The 21,792-nt window shown below is 44.6% G+C and overlaps 1 protein-coding gene across 6 annotated transcripts in view; it reads right to left on the reverse strand.

The window, feature by feature from the left end:
• Fbxw11 (F-box and WD repeat domain containing 11) overlaps positions 1-21,792 on the reverse strand; it is a 105,295-nt gene that overhangs the window by 14,338 nt on the left and 69,165 nt on the right. For all 6 annotated transcript variants that reach the window (XM_028857797.2, XM_028857799.2, XM_028857798.2 and 3 more), the window contains 3 exons: positions 18,640-18,865; positions 9,517-9,703; positions 7,952-8,042 (listed from right to left, as the gene is read on the reverse strand). In XM_028857797.2, the coding sequence (XP_028713630.1) occupies positions 7,952-8,042; positions 9,517-9,703; positions 18,640-18,865 (504 nt within the window). The remainder of the gene's footprint in view (positions 1-7,951; positions 8,043-9,516; positions 9,704-18,639; positions 18,866-21,792) is intronic.

Below are 21,792 nucleotides of genomic sequence, written 5' to 3' on the forward strand. Positions count from 1 at the left end.
GACAGCTGTCACAGCATTTCCAGGGAGATCTGGGCTAGATCTGAAACGGACTAGACAGAATTCAGTATGTTTAAAGAACATCACTGGCCCCTAAGATACAAAGAAATAACTCACCGAGTTACTCCCTAATGCCAATAAAAACCCTTGGCAGGCAGAAGACTGTCCCGTTCCTCAGTCCTATGCTCACGACCCACGCGGCAAGCAAACTCAAGAGTTGTCTGACGCTGTGCAGGGCCCGCCGACGCCGCACAGAGAGACCTGACTGCACTGTCGCCCTCAAGCTCCAGCCAGACTGCAACCATGACATGAGAAGGGAGCTCTGCCGGGCGGTGGTGGTGTACGCCTTTAATCCCAGCACTTGGGAGGCAGAGGCAGGGGGATCTCGGAGTTGGAGGCGAGTTCCAGGATGCCAGGGCTATACAGATAAACCTTGTCTCAAAAAATCAAAGGAAAACAACAATAAAAACGGACAACTTCAGCTCTGGGTTCCAATCCTCTCATCGTCATGCACCATTTAATGAGCATATTCCAGAACTGAGGGTCAAAGGTCAACAGGACGCATGCTGCATTAGAGGCATTGAGCCAGCTGTGCCTGTGTTGAGGAAACACTTGGAATCTCAGAACTGGGGAAGATGAGGCACAAGTCAACAAGTTCAATGCCTGAGCTACACAGCAAGACCCTGCCTGTCTCAACACCAACACCAACACCACACACACACACACACACACACACACACACACGATCCTCACTTTTAATGGTTAAGCTTTTTTTTCCCCCTTGGCCTTGTAATGCAAAGGCAATACATTCAACAGAAACTGTACTTTGAATTTTGACCCTTTCTCTCCCTGACTAACCACTTGGATGCTGGATGTCAGCAGCAAGTCACAGTCTGCCACTAGCTCACAAGAGGAGAACAGCTGGAACCCACGGTGCAATGTGTCACCGAATCAGCTTAAATATGTTAAACTCATTTCAAGCTACACTACTTTCAACTTACCATGGGCTTATCAGCTGAAATCTCATGGTACATTGAGGAACATCTACACTCTGAACTAAATTTATTTGGCTAAAAAAATACCAATAATCTTGGTAGTATTTCTCATTGTTTTCCTTTTATAAATAAGGAAACGGTTTAACCTGCCTAAGGCCACAAAAACGGTAACTGGACTACTTAGACATCAAACCCCGTTCTGATCAGCCTAGGATTCTAAGAGGAACATATTCACTGGTCTAAAGGATAGTCCTTAGGCAGAGAACACAGAATACAAATACATCACTAACAATTCAGGGGAGTGTCCACAACCAACAAGTAATACAAACTCTGGCTGCAGGACCTGAGGGCCACCAAAGGCACCCTGGCCTGAGACCCTGGCCCACTTCAATGAAGAAGTAGAGGGTGTCCACCAGAAGGCCTAGGCTCAAGGAGCAGCTAGGAGGGACTCCCCAGGATGAAAAGACCTAAGCCTCTCCTCAGTCTAGCCAGTCTGGATTCTTAGCCTTTGAAGCCAGCAGACAACAGGAATAATACCCATCCACACTCAACTTCAAGTCCAGCTTGAAAAAAGATTTCTGAGTAGCTAAAGCATAACTGCTTGCTGTGCAGAAAAAGATAAAATCTCACCTTCATTCACAATAAAGGCCCAATTACTGGTTCTCCTGATACCCAATAAGCCCCATTTCCTCTTAATTTGAAGATTGCATTCTTCTGAACTCTTTAAAATGCTAACATTCACTGAATGTTTCAGGGCAGGCACTACCCTTCCTAACACTGTCCTACTTTTATACATCGCTGTCCCTGGGTATCCATCCATAGGGGAGGGGTTCTACAATCCAGCACAGATACCAAAATCTATTTTTGTAAAATAGCATAACTATGTAAAAGAGCATAATTTCTGTTTGTGTATGTTTGCTTTTTTTTTTTGAAAGGTACTCCTCACTATGTAGTCAAGGCCTTAAATTCTCAACCTTCTTGCCTTGCCGTATTTTCACATACCTAGGCACGTTTTCCTGTATACTTCAAATCATTTCTAGATGACCATTAACAATAAATGATATATAAATGTTGGGAGGTTTTGGGGGGTGATTTTTATTGTTTTCAAGACAGGGTTTCTCTGTAACAGCCCTGCTATCCTAGATCTCGCTCTGTAGACCTGGCTAGCCTTGAACTCACAGAGATCCACCTGCCTCTGCCTCCCAAGTGCTGGGATTAAAGGCGTGCGCCACCACCTCCTGGCCACTGGCCACGTTTTTATAGAGAAAGAAATGGAGAACTGGAGCTACTAATACATATATTAATACATGTGTACTTAAAAGGGCAAGTGTCCGTCACAAAGGTCACAGATGTGTGACCCTTGTACTTAGCAAGAAGAACCCTTGTCCTAAAAAGAAGGACAGCACACATTCAATAATCGGAGACAACAGCAGTGTAGAAAAGCTCTTGTGTCCACCTGCTACCATCAGGACTCCCTAGGCCAGGCATTATCTCTAGTGGCTGGCAAAATGTCAAAACCAGGAAAACTAACTCACTCCCCCCGCACCGCCCCCCAGACTGAACAACCACCTCTCAAGACCTCAACCACCTCTCAACTCATCTCTATGAGCAACTTTTTAAAGGAGTCCAAAGTATAAAAGCTTAAACAAACCCAAATGTTTAGAAACTTCTAGAGAAATAAGTGTATTTTTGGATAGTGACTGGCCACCTCAGCATGCTAACTATTGCAGGGAAATGTTGATCTAGGAAGCCAGATATACTAGTAAGGAGTCTACTCCTAGCCTAGCCAATAACTTTGGGTGGTAGTTACTCATGTTCAGGTGACGTCCTTATGGAAGCACAAGAGTGGACAGAAATGTGTGACTCCACTTGAACCCAAAGCACTGAATACATAGCATGTCCTATGTAGACCAGACACTGTTTTAAAACTGCATGGTCTCCACGGGACTAGACTAGGTCCTCTGCATAAGCGAGACAGTTGTGTAGCTTGATCTGCTTAAGGGGACCCCTGGCAGTAAGATCAGGATCCTACCCTAATGCATGAGTGGGCTTTTTGGAGCTCACTACCTATGGTGGGACACCTCGCAGAGTCTTGAGACAAGGGGGGGAGGGGGGAGACACGGGACGGACTTGAACATGCCTCTACTGAATGTACCAGGCTCTGCTGACTCCCCCATGGGAGGCCTTGCCTTCTTGTAGGAGGGAATGGGTGTGTGTGTGTGTGTGTGAAGTGAATAAAAAATTTCTTGATTTAAAAAAAAAACTGCACGGCTACCTTTGGGCTATAAAATAGTGTGACTCTAAAGCAGGCTTTACTTTGTAGTTCAGTGACTAATGAAGCACATTTACATCACATGAGAGTTTAAAGGAAAAAAGTGCCTTTCATGCAAACAGAGGAATGAGAGGACTTCTTACACACTTTCTCACTACTCTTTAAGGTATTTTCTAGAATGGGAAGAGGTGGCTGTGTTTAACTGTATCTGACACACTGAGGACACAGACAGGGATGAGGGAGAGGAGCCAAGATGACACCACATGGTCACCTAGGGCTGAATCCGTTCCTGAAACACCTGGGTGATTCCTTGAAGCTGAACTGTGCCATCTACTCCTGACCCTCACTGGGGAGGACAGGACTTCACACATGCACCACCAGACACCCTATTTTCTGTCTAAGTCAAAAGGAAACTGTGGTATGGAAAGCTTCTCCATGCTCACAATGTTCCTAACTTTCTAGGACACTTTTAAATTTTCAGGCAAAGCTCAGAAGACTCTTGGTGAGTCACTCTGGGAAGACCCCCATTAGGGCAAGTTTTTCAATTTTTAAGTTCCTGAATCCAAGGTAAGTATAGCTTACTGGAACCCGATAGGAAGTCTCTGACGGCCATGTAGCCACCAAGGGCACTCCTGAGACTGCCCCTCCTTAGTTCTCCAGGCCACCCACACATGAAAGCAGCACTTGCTTGTGATTACGCCTACCCAGAACACTGCCGCCATGTCTGACGACCTCAACTTTTTTTTTTTAATTCTTCTCAACCAGGTTTTCACAAAAACTAGACTTTCAAGCCTGGCAGCCCTTGCTGGTAGAAATGACCCAAGTCAAGAGACAGCCTTGACCCGTGGTACTGACTGAGCACTGGCTTCCACCTCTGTGCAGCAGATCAACAGAATCTGTTCCCCAACAACAAAGGGCCACGTAAGATTAAAACATGTGATGTGCTCATCACAGCCTATGGGGAACACCGCCAAAAACAGTCGATTGTAATTAAAAAGGGAGGGTTCTCCCGAAATTGGAGGAAGTATAGTGCTGGTCTAGGCTGCTGTTTGTTGCTGGTAGCCTACATTTCATAGTGGGCCCAGCAAGGTGCTCAGGCCTCAGATGGAACTCAGCTATTATCTGAGTTCAGCAGCAATAAAGCCGGTCACACAGGTGTCCTCTCCAATACCTGCCATGCCATGAGCCATCATGTGGTACAGCTACTGTAGAAGAGAGTTTCATGTGTTAGAGAACTTGTAAAATCCCCTTACCCTGCGCAAAATTTCAAAATACTGGGAAAGTAGCCATGATATACAGAGTATACAGCGGCATTTAAATTGGCAATAGAGTGAAAACAGATGTCTGAGTATGGAGGAATAACATTATTTTTAGAAGCCTAAACATAACTGGGTGGGTGGGCAAGTTTCAGCATTTTCTAGTCAGGACAATGTTAATATCAAGTTTGCAAACCACAAAAAAAAGTTTTCCGCTTTCTCTGAATGAAATGCGGTTTATTAAAAGGCGTGATACAACACACCGTCATTTCCCATGGCCAGCTCCAAGAAGAGTGCTCCAAAGCTACTCACTTACCTGGTAAATATAAAGAGTCACTACTCTGAAATGGTAGAAAAGACAAATCCAAGTTCAGGGCATTAACATGTTGGATTGTAAGAGTGACCGCCATCTGCCTGCAAAAGCGTTTGGAGTGCGGGGTGGAGGGGACTGGGGAGTCAGGATCCCAGTTCTGGGAGCTAAGCTCAACCAACCATTCTTCCCAAGTGCCTTGCAGTGTACCCTGAGCCACCCAGAAAACAGACTGGCATGGACTCTGGAGAAGGACGGAGGGTGTGTGACTGCCTCTTGGCAGGACAAGCCTCAGGTTGACCATGAGTTCCTTCTCAATTTAGAGGCCCCATAAACCCTCTGTGTGGCAAGAACACCCAGGAGAGGGGAACCTTTGCAGAAAGGGAAGAATGTGAACTATTCTCCACAGGCTCTGATTCTCACTTCCCCATTTTCTCAACAGCAGGAGCTAGCCACACAAAGCCAGGTTGTCTATTTTTCCTTAAAATATAGCCAATTTCTGGTGACTAGATGTGGAAGGCAAAGTTCAGAGAGGAACATTTTTCCTCTGTGCTCATCAAGCTGAGAATGGAAGTATTTCGGGGGTCGGCAAGCTGTTAAAATAGAGAAGAGGGGAAACCAGAGTGCTGTCCCAGAAGTGCCTGATCTGTGGAGTGGAAGGGGAAGGACAGACTGTGTGAGGGCGAGGGAGCTGGGACACTTGCCTGACATCTCCTACCTTTGGACAGTGTGCTTAACAACCTTTCAACACTACCTGTTCCCTAACAGAACTGAAGCAAGGCCAATGACTCTCACCTTAATTCCTAACCCAACAGTCAAGGAACTGAGAACTGAGTATCCACACACTCAGAGGAAGATGGAAGTCTGCAGGAATAAAACATGCCCTTCTCCTTCACTTCCTGAAACTTCCACTTTGGAAACAGCAAAAAACTAACTGTAAGCCTAGGGCTAGACAGACTTCAGCTAAAAGCTCACCTCTCCTATGTAACACGTTCTAAAGCTTCTTCCAGTCTGTTCTCCTTTATACAGATAGGGATATGGCTTGGGCATTGTAAAATTATTCCAGTTATCTATGTAAATCCCCTAGCACAGTCCATGGTCGACTACAGAGGTGACAATCATGGTGTCACCTTGCAGGTGATGCTTTCCCAGCAGTCATGTGGACAAGGCCAAGCTCCTCCGTGTGCCTCACACTATGATCTATGGATCCCAAGAGGGAAGACCTTCTATATATGAGTCTGTATGTCCGCCCTGACAGAAAATACATGAAGGGCCAGGGAATACGAGGTTGGCTGTGGACACCCTACTTACCGTGTGTATCAACGTATGTGGATGGCTGTGGACTGAACCACTCACTGTAAGCCAGGGAGAGTTTACCTTGTCAGTCCTTCTTTCTTACATTTTCAATATAGACTTGACCTACTTTTAAGGCTGTCTAGGCTATCTAATGAGAAAATATGCTATAAACTGCTAAACAAAGTAAGTGCCTTATTAGTGGTACACTGCCTCTGTCACTATTACTATTAGTGAGTACACCAAAGTATAAGCGTCATCCTTCATACTAAGAAATTTAGCCACAAAAATCTGGAGGAGACTCTTGTGGCTGGGCAGTGGGTTTTCCTAAACCACACTTTAAGAACCACTGGGAAGACCACCATGATGCAGAGGTTTTGTGTCAAACAGTGTTTCCTCAATGGCTCCATTTCCCATCACATCTGCCTTCTCTGTTAGCTCTAAAGTATGATTTCAGTCTGAGGAAATGGGGTGGTAACTGCTGTCATACTGTCAATTATAACGGTAGTCGTGGCAACTAAATAAAATAATCTCCATCACCAAACTTCAATCTGATAAAGGTTCTCTAGAGTCTTTTTGTTAATAACTGGATTTAAACAGCATCCCCTCACAAGGAATGCCTTCTTGGGACCACTCAAGAAAAGTTGGAGAGTTTCTATCAACAGCCTCCCCCTCCCCGCCACCAAAGAGCAGAAAGGCATTTCCGAGATGTCTGGTACACCTACCTTGAGCAGCCCTTCCCTCCCGAAATGCAAAAACCTATGATGGCAGTCCGCTGAGCACTGCAGGACATTAGTCCACGTTTGGAACAATAGGTCAATTAATTCCCAAACTTTATCTGGCAGTGGCTTTAAATTATTGAGCCCTCCCTAAAAGGTTAGTTTTTTGGTCATTTTAGAGAGCATGCACTTCAGACAAAAGTTTCTCTTTTAAATGATGATATCCCGTCACATGCAGATGCACCATTAATGGGATGGATCCACTGGTTCACATCTGCCTGAGAAGGGGCAGAGGATGAACTCTACAAAGGCACATGCTTCTCCATTAACTAATTTTGGCACAATAATTTTTATGTTCATCACCTGGGGGAGAGGATTACTTCACATTTTGGAGACCAGCCGTAACTTTATGGGAGATACGGCATTGCCCGATGAAAGCTCAAGTTTTCTACCAAAGAGGAAACGGTGAAGTAACCAAGAACAGGGAGAACACATGTGAAAGAGTAATGAGAACTGCCTGTGCATGTCCTTCCTGGTTCAAGGGAAAGGGCTAAGGAATAAAACAGACCTGGAGCACGCCAACAGTATCAGACCCCGCTAATGTCTCTCCTCAGCACGTGCACAGATCTCTGCTGGTCACTGACACACACTCAACTCCACAGCGGCCCCAAAGCAGAGCCTGCTTGACAAGGTCCACTCACACTGCTCAGAAGAGTCTGAGGCGTCTTTATGAAAACCTATGCACGACTCTGAGAGCGACTGCAAGCACGCCATCTACAACGACGGCTCAACGTAACAGTGAGTTCACGCCAGCAGTGGGCCTTGGAGGAGTGCGGACAATTTGTCAAATTAGATACAGTTTATCTCGGATTAAGGTTTTAATTAACTGGCGGCCTCAGAGAAGCATTTCATGTTTTTGAAAAGTTGTATTTCTATAAAAAGGCATGATCAGCTCTGAAGAAGAGCCACAGATTACACACTGTAACATTTATTTCCAAGGCTCAACTTTTAAAAAAAATATGAGTTCTATGAGTTTAGAACAAAAGGACAATATAAAAAGTTGAGAACAAGACCCCAAAGGGTGCAAAACAATTAAGTGAAACAGTTACCTCTATGTCCTGGATAATCTTTGGGTATAGTGATCTATAAAATGAATTGGGAGGGCCATCTGTAGGTCTGTTTTTAAACAGGTACTGATCCCTGGCAATGAAAACAAACAGATGTTACATTTGTGCACATAAAAGAGCAGATTTTATTTAAGCATGCTTACAAGGACAGCCCCATGTTTCATGTCTTCCCTTGCACTGAATGTTAACAGTTCAAAAGCAGGATTTCTGACAAACTACAGTTTCCATGATAGAGACAATTTAGTTCTGGCATGATGCTGATCTTTTGTTTTCTGAGTACCGTCACACAAATAATTAAGATTTCATTCTAGGCTGTCCCCCTCCCCCACTTATAAATTTTATTAGTAAAATCTTGCAAATAAAAAACAGGACACACTGAAATTAACTAGTTGCAAAGTCTATACATACATCTTAATGAGCTTTTAAAAAATTACAGTAGGCATTCTGAAGCTGTGGACCTTCACACTGGATTTTACACTTTCACTATCAAATATATTTTTGTGTTCTTATCCACTATAAAAAAAAACGAAAACTCCATGCCAAAGTTAGATCAAGGACACGGTCAGCCTGCTATCCTTTGGCACTGCTCATGCCCGTTAGCCACATTCAGTCTTTCCTCGGTCCTAAAACTTAGCTCTCTGTGCTCCCTCTTCCCCGTGTGCTACTGCACCCACGTGCACAGTAAGTGCTGATGAAGCTCAGGAGAAGTCCTAGTCCACATTAAACTTCCTTCCATTAAGAAAATGTAACTCCCCACCCCCACTCTTCTCAGTCCTGTGCCTGTCTGCAGCTCCTTCTCTGCGCTGACGGAGCCAAGGCACTGACAATACACAGAAGTATCAAGCTGTATTGAAGCTCACAGGCTTTCTTGGAAACACCTATGGCTATATTTCCATTCTTCCCCAGGAGCAGTGAAGTAATAAATAGTGAAATGACATGACTCAGGCTGGTGGTACAGCTCAGTGGTAGAGCAGCTGCCTACCATGAATGAGCCCCAGATTTAATCCCCAGCAATTACAGCAAATAACATTACTTAACTCTCATATTTTCCTTTAAAAACGGTTTCATGTATGGGGGTTTTGGTGCACATATGTGTGTGCCTGGTGCCCATGGAGGCCAGAAGAGGGCATCAGATCCTCTGGAAATGGAGCACCAGACAGTTGTGAACTGCCAAGTAGGTGCTGGGAGTTGAACCCAGGTCCTCTGCATGGGCAGTGAGTGTTCTCAACCACTGAGCCATCTCTCCGGCTCCAACTCTCACTTTTTTTTTCTTATCTTTTTGTGATGGGATCATTGCCTAAGTTTTGAAAAAGCGTAATTTCACAGCTTTAAAAAGATGAATGACTCACCCATCTGAGGTATTCAAAACTTTATAATAACAAATGCATACATGTCAGAAGGGGGAATTCTAACAGCTTTAACTAGTCTTGACTAATCATCTTTCTCCTTGTTTAAGTAGACTGACACATTCACAAACAGAATTGCCTTGAGTAATCGAGCTGACTGTCCACCAAGGGAATTTTTTCCAACCAAGCACCCATACTTACCACCCTCTTCTCTCTGAGAGGCCCTTCCAGAGAGGGTCAGTGCGCACCATCCTCTCAATCAGCTTCTTCCAAAGCATGCCTTCTGAGATCACTCGCTGCCATTCTTTACACACCAGCTCTGCTGCACACAGAGACCTGGCATCCAGGTAGGAAAGAATGTTTTCTGCTATGTGATCTAAGCCTTGCTCTACAAAACAGAAAAGCAATGAAAAGAATGGGTAGGGCAGAGGACACAGAGCAGCCCTTCCCTTCAAGTAAGAATGAGTAAACCCTGAGGCGGGCAGCAGGTCAAACAGCCAGGAGCAAGCCATGGACAAGCTCGTCAACAGGTGCAGCCCACAGCAGCTGCTGGTGGGGTAGCAGCTGCCCTGGGACAGCTCTGTCTTTCTCGACACGGTGAGACTCTTGCTTCCTTTCCTCATTTTCCTGCCAAAGCCTCACAAGCCAGTGCGTCTCCAAAGTTACAGCTGAGGCACAAGAAGGAAAACTCTCGGGCTGTGCTCTGAAGCCACGACAGGAAGTCAAGACGTCTTGCTTCAAAACCTGTGCTTGTTGCTTATAGTCACTGTCTATTACAATAAACCACACTCCACTGTGAATCCTTGATAGCCAAAGGGTGAGGCTGGCCCATTTGTTCAGGCAGTGGACGAAACAACTGCTCACATCATCTTCTCATCTCCCTCTGATGGACAACTACTTCCTGTTCTGAGCAGATGGGAAAGAACCCTCAAAACAACAGCCATGTGCTTACTCACTTTAGGACTTTGGACTGAGCTAAACAAGACACAGAAGGGTGAGCCACAAGAATCCACTGAGTCTGCTGACCTGAAGAACCCACAATAGGAGAAAACCAAGTCCCAAAAGTTGTCCCCTGACCACCACAGGAGTGCTGTGACAGACAGACAGACACACACACACACACACACACACACACACACACACACACACACACGTGCGCGCGCACACACATGCACGCACGTGCATACACGCGCGCACACACACCAAAAATATAAGTAAGATAAACTCGCACAATACAAGAGTCCTTGCAAAGAGATTCATGCAAGATCCAGGCTTTACCATGGAGATCACCATGCGGAGCACTGTTACCACCTGTTATATTCCTTCTTGTAGTTCAAGGTGTATCCTCTGGAGCTATAGAAAGTACAACTCATCCCTGAGCCTGGAACATTCGAATTCCATGTCCTAAGTTCACTGTGTACTATGTGTACACTGTGCCGACACAAACCAAACCCTGAAACATCCTTGTGCCTTGGTTTCCTATTGAATGCTGGCGGCGGCAGCGTTCGCCCTTTGGCACAATACCTGAAAGCCGGCTGATGAAAAGATTTCCAAGTAAGACAGCATCACTGGGGGTGATGTTCTCTTTTTCAAGCTCAGCAGCACTAAGCTTAGTGTTAACAGCCAGGGGCAGGTGAGCACTGGTCTTCCATTGCCTCAATCCCCAAAGTAACAAACACAAAGTGATACATAAGGAATTCTTTCCAAGCCAGATGTGGCGGTGGCCCATGCCTGATACTTTAGTTGGAGGAAGGAGGAGGGGGAAGCTTGCTTTACAAACTGAGGTTGCTGCATGTCTCAGAGTGACAAGGAATTTTGAAGCCCTTCATATAATAATTCTATTCTGGACTAGATCTAAGACCCACGCTCCACCCTGATAATCAAAGCTACATGGCACCACTGCTATCCTGTTTACTCGAATTCCCTTAGAGTAATGGTGTCAAAGACTGACCTCCTTCCCCAATGGCCATATCACAACAGACTCCTGAGATGGCTGCAGGCTAAAAATCTTTTTTTTTTCTTATATACCACTTCTATTTAGTGGTAGTTTGAGCTGTAACAGTATGCATACTTTGATGTAAATAAGTACACTTGGCAATTTAAATAATTCTTATTAAATTATTCTAGATTTAGTCACATGTAAAAATACATATGAAAATTTAAGGTATCAGAGATATCTGAAAATGTTCCTAGAATATATATGAGTTTAGTTTAGTGAGAGTCTTATAGGCAGGTGCAGAATAAAATTCATGTCCCAGATTTTCTGACATGTAGCACCTCAAAGTACTTAGCTTTGTAATAACCAATTTTCTCTATTGCTGTCACAGATGCTGAAGTAGTCTAGTATTATGATATCTATTAAAACAATAAATCCTATGAGAAAGAAGTAAAACAGCGAGTTAAAATCTTATGCCCTTCTCCCCAGTTGCCATTAAAACAATTCCCCTTAACTCTGCATTTGACCACTGGTGGGAGGGGGCGGCAACGCTTTATGTTGAGCTTCACTATAATTCGGCTCCCAAAGTTCCATAGGGCCCAGCCACTTCAGTCTCTAGAATTTGGGTTTCTAGCATCCAGAAATGGGTCAGAACCAAGGACAGCACCCAAGACAGTAGCTTTTCCCCTGCAGGCTATTACTGATGAATTCGGTACTACTCAAGGGTCCTGACACTCAGCCACCAGCTCTCTCAGTCATCTAAACATGTCTAGTCCAAATGTGTCAATTCAGTCCTCAGGCGACACTGCCATCTTCAGACCATTCTTCTGACCTTCACTCTGGTAAAAGCAGGCAGAAGAGGAACCAGCTGATTAGACTGCTTGCTCACTGTCTGGCTGGTACTTACTAGGTTTGCAGCCTTTCATTTGCAGGTTGGCACCAGTTGCTTTGGGTCCCTCCTTAACATATACAATCCATTCTCAGTGGAGAAAAATGACACACACACACACACACACACACACACACACACACACACACACACACACGAACTGTCAGCTCTAAACCCATATCCAAGAGATCTTTCCCATCCTATATTCACCCTTTGAAGCTTACACACCCTTCCTAATCTTTTCAGATGCCAATGGATTTTTTTGTTTTGTTTTGTTTTTTGTTTTTTGAGACAGGGCTTCTCTGTGTAGTTTTGGAGCCTGTCCTGGAACTCACTCTGTAGACCAGGCTGGCCTCGAACTCACAGAGATCCGCCTGCCTCTGCTTCCCGAGTGTAGGGATTAAAGGCGTGCGCCACCACCACCCAGCGCCAATGAACTTTTTAAAGTAAGATGTGCTAAAGAGTAGCAGCCAATATAACAGTTGACATCCTACAAACACTTGCCCAGCTCTTAAGCCCCAGAGACCTGTTCCACAGTATCTTCTGGGCCCCATCAGGCACGACTCTGGAGCCCAGCTGCACGGAAACACTCAGTCCCTTCTTCTCACCTCCGCAGTTCTGAACATCAGTCCTCAGCTCCATCACCGTCCCACAAACGTGTTTGCAGGATTTCTAAATATATTCATGTTTTGCTTGGTCACAATTGTTCTTTCCTTATTGCTTGAGGGCATTATTCTTAGGGACAGAAAAGAACTTAAGGGAAACAAAAGTGAAAACAGACCTTTTCTAGTTCCGTTATGCCATCGACTTCAAGTAAGCACAGCACCCCCTCATCCACTGTAACTTCCCTCCAGATGGTGGGATACTTTATCTTCAACTCTCTCTCTGGATAACCTGACATGATGTGGTCCTGCTTCCTCTCCTGCATCTTCTCTGTGTAGTCACAGACATACCCTTCTTTCCACACCACAGCTGAGACTATGGTTTTCAATTCCAGAACCTCTCAGCTTATCCCAACTATAATCACATTAAAGTCATGCTTAATCACATTTCTCTAGCCCTAAGGTAACACATGTAGGTCTTCTTTGGATTCCTCTAATTCTGGGGGCTCACTGGACTTCCTCTACTAGCTCCTACACAGGATATCAACAGTCCATTTTACATGCCTCCCATGACTTCCACATCACTAACTAGACACTCCTAAGTGGTTATAAGCATGACCTAACCCATCCCCTTTCAAGCCTCCTATTCTGGAAGAGATGAAATGGACAGCAAGGCGAGCATGCATTAGAAAGAAAGCTGTCTTTCCAGGTCTCAATGGCGCGGTTCCCATCACTTGTGAAGAACCAGGATAACAGCACCAACTTCCAAGTTTCCTAACAAGCCAGAGCATGCAACCACGAGATGCTAAAGCCATGTGTTGCGTTAGAATCAATTAGGGTCACTGACTTTCAAAAGCACAGTAACAAAAACAGATCCTTCAAACTTTCTACTCGATCAACCACTGGAGAAGGCAGCCTAGGGATCCATACTCCTGGAAGTGCCACCTAATTCTGACCATTTGGAGACTATTGGTTTATAGCAAGGGCACGTATGTAGTCTTGGACCTTTCCTCCTCATTGAGTCCTCACAATTAAACCACCAGTAAGTTTTTGCATATGCAAATCGCTTCCATATTTCCTCTTTCAAATGCCATCGGCTCATTTAAACAGCGTCCCGGTGACACCTATGGCTAGGTTCCTTTCCTTTGGTTACTACTTTAAATTCCCATCATTCTCACAGGAGGCGGCATGCTTTAGTCTTACAGAAAATGCAAGAGCTGGTAAACCACATAAGCCGGCTTACATTTTGTTTCAGCCAACTGCTATGTGAATGGCCATAAGCAGATCTATTATCCTTTTTGGATATCATTAGTTGATACCATAGGAACAATCTTAAGTGCTGAAGGGAGTTAGATCACATAATCTGCAAAGTCACTCTCCAAGATAAACGCTCTAAAACCCACAGTTTATAGGGAAGGAATCTCAAAGGTCCATTGGGAGGGCTAATAATGTAAGAGATATAAAGGGTCAGATATATAACAGATACTCAATAAATGTCCTTAGTTGCCTCCCCCCACCCCCACCCCCAAATACAAGATTCTTCACTAGTCATCCTGAAGAGCCGTACAAACCTTGCAACTTTCTGGTTTCAAGTCCACCAAGGAAAAGGAATCACGCAAGGCTTTCTTGTCTTTTAACCAGGCTGAATGAAGCGCCTCGGGGTGTTAAACTAAGTCCTTTCCTAAACCGTGTAACCGGCTCTCATTACTCTATCGTGCTGAGTGAGCCCTCCACCCCCACTTCCTAAGGCAGCATGAGGACAGAGACTGCCTGCCCCAGAACGCAGCCTGACACGCATGCGCGCAGTCCTGGGATGCCGACTACAGGCACCCCACAAGACCGGGAAAATGTCAGCATAAACTCAAACAATTAAAAGGTACTGATTTCAAAGTGCAGTGTGTAAAAACCACCATATCCAAAGGAACTTCAAATGTGTTCTGTCAGTTCAACGCCCTTGACGATGGGCCAGTTTAACAGAGCTGCTTCGATCCTACAGCAACCTCCAGTTCTCCAGAAACTTCTCAAAGAGCAACTGCACCTCCCCTCCCCACCCCTGCTGCTCCTGTTCCCTAGTCACACCTCCCCTCCCCACCCCTGCTGCTCCTGTTCCCTAGTCACACCTCCCCTCCCCTGCTGCTCCTGTTCCCTAGTCACACCTCCCCTCCCCACCCCTGCTGCTCCTGTTCCCTAGTCACACCTCCCCTCCCCACCCCCGCTGCTCCTGTTCCCTAGTCACACCTCACCTCCCCACCTCCCCACCCTGCTGCTCCTGTTCCCTAGTCACACCTCCCCTCCCCACCCCTGCTGCTCCTGTTCCCTAGTCACACCTCCCTCCCCACCCCTGCTGCTCCTGTTCCCTAGTCACACCTCACCTCCCCACCCCTGCTGCTCCTGTTCCCTAGTCACACCTCACCTCCCCACCCCTGCTGCTCCTGTTCCCTAGTCACAGCCCTGGCTATGAATCTGAAGTTAGAAACTCTGAAAACAAGACAGCCACCTACACACAGTGTGTCGAAGTCCAGGAGTGTGTGGCTCTAAGGGCTACAAAGGAAAGAAGCGCGGGTCACAAATCCAAGGGCTTCCCGTGACACTATCCAGAAAACCAAATGACAAACACCTACACAGAGCACCCACCAGGTACCAGACACATCACACACACACACACACACACACACACACACACACACACACACACACACAGTCTGGGTCTGAAGCCTAGAGGCCATCTAACGCCAACACTCACATTCTCCACTGTGATGTTGGGTACTCGGCCCTGCATCCACCCCCGAAGTCTTAGCTCATTCCTGCCCCTCTCCGTGACCTTTGATCTAGTCTGTCACATTTACACTCTATAATGGTTTTCTGTCCTTCCTTGGGGCTAGACAAATGAATAACCACAGTCACGAAGCTAAGTGCTTCAACATTTTTAATTGCACAGATACCTCACCAAACTGATCAGCGAGACTTATCATCCCTTTTGAAGTACAATCTGCCTCTATTTGAAATGGTATAAATTTCCCCTTTAACAACAGTTCTTACAAACCACAAACTTAGCCTGCAGAAATTGACATTGCAGACTAAACATTTACCATGATTTTTAGAAAACCGTATCATAATTATCACTTTTTCCACTGAACCAAAAGGAGCCAAAAACCACAAACATTTTCCATTTTTCCTATACTGACAGGTACAATGTTCACAGTAAGCTTTTTAAAAAGCCAAAACTATAGACAATTTTTTTAGAACTAATGTTTTTCACAATTAAAAGTTTAAAGTGATTGTCAATCTTAACAGTAAAAATTCAAACTCAAGGTAAATGAGTCAAAGTCGCTCTGCACCTCACTGAACCAGCACATGCGCCCACAGACCTGTCTCCCTGTAATGCTCTACAGCCCGGGTCTGGGCTAAGAACTAACGCCAGGTCTAATCCAAGTCTACTAGTCACACACACAAAAACAACTGGGCCAGCTTGTCCCCGGCTATTAGATTCTCATGTATGAAATGCACTGACATGTGTATATATGTTCAGATAAAATCCTGTTAAAACAAATAGCATTTTAACAGAAATATTTCCATGTCCCAGCCAATAGTCCATTCATTTCATATAACATTCAATACCACAAAATTCCACTTTAACAGAGATATGGACAATGCCTTAAAATTCACTGTAATGAAAACTGAATTGTATGCAATTATCCTAACCATATTTATATACATAACACATGTTCATCTGTTCTGCCTCTTCTCCAAGGCTGGGCACTCCCTAGAAGGAGCTGCTTCAAACTACCAGGGGAACTTCAACAGTGCCACCTTGTGGCTACTCTGTAAACATAAGAGGCAATCACCCACATCTAAACCAGCTGGAAAACCAAGGAGAGGGAAGAAAACAAAAACAAACAATGAACAGACTTGCTTGAGAGAACAGAGGCTTGGCCTCACTAGTCAGTAGTCACTGATGAGGAACAACACAATCATCAACTTGAAAGACATCCCTGACCCTTCCTGGAGCAGCTGAAAGGCCAAGGCTCTGGAGTGCTATGCCAGGTACAGGAGTTACACACAAGAATCCCTTCACCTATACCCTTCTCTCTCACACACAATGAAAGGCCAGGCCCCTCCTCTCGAGCTCCATAATTGAAAGTGAATTTTATGAAATGAGTTACTGTCCTGGTTAGTTTGGGTTTTTTTGCTTTGTTTTGTTTTTTTGTCAACCGGGCACAGGCTAGAGTTAGATAAGAAAGCAAACAGCATGCCATGAGAGAGAGCAAGCCAGAGAGCAGCATTCCTTTGTGGTCTCTCTGCTTCAGGTCCTGCCCTGACTTCCCTCAATGGAGGTCTGTAAGCTGCAACAACTGTAAGCTGAAATCAACCCTTTCCTTTCCAAGTTGCTTCTGATCATGGTGCTTGATCACAGCAATAGATAGTAAACTAAGACAGTTATGATCCATTTACTTCATACTCAGGCTAAATTAAGGATTTTCCCAGAGGAATCTTAACTCTGAGTGATTTTTATCCTTTGTGCTTACTTTGAACCAATGCCTGCCCGCCATCATTTTACATCAGCACATAACAAGCCACGTGACCCAAAGGCACTTTACTCCATTTTTCTGATCCTTATCATTCTAATCCGCCTAATGAGAAATTGAACTAAGCAATTGAATGTTGGAATTCTGGATGGAAAAGGTTGCGATTTGCTTTTCTAGAGACACAAACGGAAAACATCTGAGGGAAGACAGGACGATACTCTGGCATCAAGGGAAGAGCAGAGTCAAGCCTTTCTCTGCTAACTCTCAGATGGTCTTTACACTCTCACTGTAGAAAATCAACACACACACTCTGGAAGAGCACAAAGAAATCAGCAGCTTCTCAGTCACTCCAGCACCCACACAGCTGCTCACAACCACCTCTAACTCCAGTTCCGGGATACCCAACACTCTTCTGACCTCCATGGGCACAAGACGCACACATGGTTAACAGATATACATGTATACAAACACTCATACGCATAAAATAAAATAAGTAAATATAAACAAAAAAGAAAAAGAAGCTGGACAGTGGTGGCGCACACTTTCAATCTCAGCACTCAGGAGGCAGAGACAGGTGGATCTCTGTGAGTTCAAGGCCAGCCTGGTCTACAAATCAAGTTTCAGGACAGGATCCAAAGCGAGAGAGAAACCCTGTCTCGAAAAGGAAGGAAGGAAGGAAGGAAGGAAGGAAGGAAGGAAGGAAGGAAGGAAGGAAGGAAGGAAGGAAGGAAGGAAGGAGAGAAAGGGAAGGGAAAGGGGAGGGAAAGAGGAGGGAGGGAGGGAGGAGAGAAGGACACACTACCATTATTTTTTCAGTTTCTTGGCCCTTTCCTAAATTATCCCTTCAGATACAAGTGAATAACCTCGACTCCAGGCTTGCCAAAGTACAGACTTAAGGAAAAATATATGTGTATGTGTATATGTGCACCTGTATGTCTTCTGTATGCCTCTCCCTATCTGGCCATAAAATAATCCTCCTATCTTAGGCTGATGGGTGTCAGGAAAGCAGGCATGAGCTACCATGCCCAGCTCCATACATTTTTTTTAAAATTACATGTAAAAGTAAGTATAGACCATATATATATTAAAATAAAAACATGTATCTTTAAGAACAAAAGGCAACTAAAAGCAGTACCAGCACTGATCAACATACCACACGATCAACCACAGGAATAGCCTGCATTTCTTAAAAGCATTTCTACTGTATTTTACTATGGCACTTGAAGAAGGATTAAAATCTAACTACAAATACAATGGATGTCGCAAGAAATGAAGGCTCACAGTGCAGTCACAGACATCCACTCAGCTCTCCCCAGGCTCGAGGACTGGGCATGGTGCACTGCCCAGGAACTGTCAGGACGAGCCGGTTACCTGGTAAGGCGGTGATAAAGTCCCGCTGCAACATGGGCTTCAGGTAAGAGTTAATATGTCCATGCTGATAATGACACATTCGTGAGATAAGATGCTCCACAAATTCCACCTGATCTGATTCAGACCACTGGTCAAAGTACTTAATGCACAAGTCCTTTTCTTTCTGGTAGTTCCCCTCTGACGGCCTCTTTCTGGAGACAATCACAGATGACGTTCCGTTACTTATCTGTTTTGGAAAAACAAAGAAACAATAATTAGCTTGAAAGGCATTTAATCAGTTTCACTAGAAATACCTTTTGTCCTATGGATTTAACCTTAAAATGCCAGTTTTAACCTAAACCAAATTCATTTCTTTGTTCATTCATTCATTACATAATTAAAATGTATTCAGGGCCTATGCATATCCTCAAATTAATGAGCACAGTAATTGCTGAAGTTGTAGCTGTTTCCAAAGCCGACTGGAGACTGAGCTCATCATTCCCCACTGTTTACTGCAAACTCCTCCCCCCCCCCCCCATCATTATCAGGTAACTCATTTTGGAGACAATTATCTTAGAGCAACTAACTGCCCAACTTGACAAGCTGGCATCTGGTTGGCTAGTAGCAGTCTGTCTCACTTCCTCAAAATTAAAAGCTAATATCTCTCTTATATTCTCAAGATAGGCTCCAAGATCTCAGCTAGATGCCTAGACCCATGGATAATACTAAACGCTACATGATTCTACCTATACTTATATACATACTTATGATAAAGCTGAGCTTATAAGTTATACATAGTAAGAGACTATTGACAATAGAACATACTGTTCAAACATACATGTTCAAACAACATACTCTAATGTTATGTGAATATGCACATACACTCTCCCCCGCTACACTTCTGAGATGTTTCCTTTAATATTTTTAGACCGCAGCTGATCACAGGCACCATGTCCGATTACAGCTGGAGCAGTTTGGGCTACTACTGTACATCAACAGTAATGGTTCTCACACCTGAGCAAGCAGTAGAGTAGCTTCGAGCCTATTACCACAGACTCGGATTCTGTCTGTTTGGATGAGAGCCTGAATCTGTATTGCTAACAAGTTCCCGGGTGCTGCAGAGTCCATTAGACAAGCTGCACTTAAGGAACACACTGAGAGCCCAGTCTATCTCAACAGAAGAAGGGTCTGAGAGTAAGTCTTGAGAGCTGACCCCTCCCTCCATACTGGCTCCCATGGCTAATAAATGCCGGCCCAACAGTTTTAGACTTTCCATCCCTTTTGTCTGACTTCTCAGAAAATGGTCCAAAGTAACTCCTGTATCCCGGGGAAAGGTATTCACCCTGGACGGTTTCTATATGACCAGTGCACTCCTTACAGCAACACTTTTCTCATCAATTCCGTCTACCTTTCCCTGTAGAGCACCATCATCTAATCTGACGGCCAATGAGATAGCTCAGCCTGAGTTTGATCTCAGGAACCCACACAGCGGAAAGAGATCAGACTCCAGAAAGTTGTCCTGTGGCCTCCATACTTGTACTATAAAATGAGTCTGTTAATTAATTAAATTAATTAATTTAAAACTTTTAATTGAAACCATAGGAGTCTGGGTAAAGTCCTGGAGAGGGTTCAATTCTAGCACTACTCCCCTAGAAAGAGGAAAGAAAAAAGCCCTCCATAACACTTCTGGATGGCAGTACCCCACAATCTAGAGGCTGGGAAGATGGCTCAGCAAGTAAAAGCACTTGCTGTGCAAGCATGAGGCCCTGAGTTCAAATCTCCAGAACCCATTAAAAATCCAGGCATGGTTGCACATGCCAGTAACACTAGCATGAAGGCATGTAAACAAACAGACACCAAGAACGCATTGACTGGCCAGAAGAGCTGAAAATGCAAGCTTCCAGTTCAGCAGGAGACCCTAGCTCAAGGCAGGAAGGCTGAGAACAGCAGCAGAAGACACTCAATGTCTAGACACATCTGCAGACTCACATATATGCAACCATACACACCCTCTCACAGCACCGTAACAACACAGTCTACATCCCTAGACTCGAAGCAACCAACAATACTAATGCTAGGAAACACAGGACCTTCTAGTTAAAACAATCACATCAGTGTTTTGTTTTGGTTTGTTCTGGTCTTCGAGACAGGGTTTCTCTATGTATCCCTGGCTGTCCTGGAACTCACTCTGTAGACCAGGCTGGCCTCAAACTCAGAGATCCGCCTGCCTCTGCTTCCTGAGTGCTGGGATTAAAGGCGTGCGCCCTCACCAGCCAGCCACAGTAGTGTTCTGTTACACACTGCCAAGCCGCTTGTCCACTGCTCGTCTGATAGCCTACTCACAAAGTTAAGACAGTAAAGGATTTTCAGACCTGAAGAGATGAATTACAAATGGCCATTAAATCCATTATAAACTTGTTTCCAAAGCCTTACGTGGAATGAAGAATTTTCCTTAATGGTATGTTCTATAATTAAACTAAACTCACTGAAGAAAGAAGGGAACCTCTAAATATTCTACAGAAACTTCTGGCCTTCCTTGACAAAAAGCTTTTCAGTGTCATATCTCAAGTAAGTTTTTATGTCTACATTTAGAGGTAAGATCAGAAAGCATTCAGCTTCCACTTAATTTCCTTTAACCATCCATGTCCAACTCTCCAGGCCACCCCAATTCCTGGAGCAAGGGGTAAGTCAATTAGCACCTGTTACCACCAGAGGGCAGCATTGAACAAGCATTTCAAAGTTTTGGTTGTTGGAAGACATTCCCATCTAACCGACTCAATAGAAGAATGACACAAAGTAAAAACCCTTTGCTGTGATAAATATTAACAGGCATAAAAGGAGATGTATACGTCATTTTAAGCATAACAGTATCATAATGTTATAGCCGGAAAAAAAAGAAGTGACTGTCCAATTGCAAACAATTGGTAACGCACATTACAACATATCATCTACACAGAAGGGCTACAGTGTGGCCGGCCCTACAGGCCAGTTTTAAGTAAAGTAGACTGCACTAAGAGAGGGAGCTTTTGAAACGATGGGAGGAACAAAGGCAGATGTGGAGTCTTACGGTGTTATGAACACAATCATCTGTGGAGAGGGGAGCACACCACGACAAAATAAGGCTGTGTGTAGAATGTCAACTGTGAGACTTCATGTGTTCTTTCCTTACTCAAC

The sequence above is a fragment of the Peromyscus leucopus genome, chromosome 8b (assembly GCF_004664715.2).
Source record: "Peromyscus leucopus breed LL Stock chromosome 8b, UCI_PerLeu_2.1, whole genome shotgun sequence".
Taxonomy (NCBI): Eukaryota; Metazoa; Chordata; class Mammalia; order Rodentia; family Cricetidae; genus Peromyscus; species Peromyscus leucopus.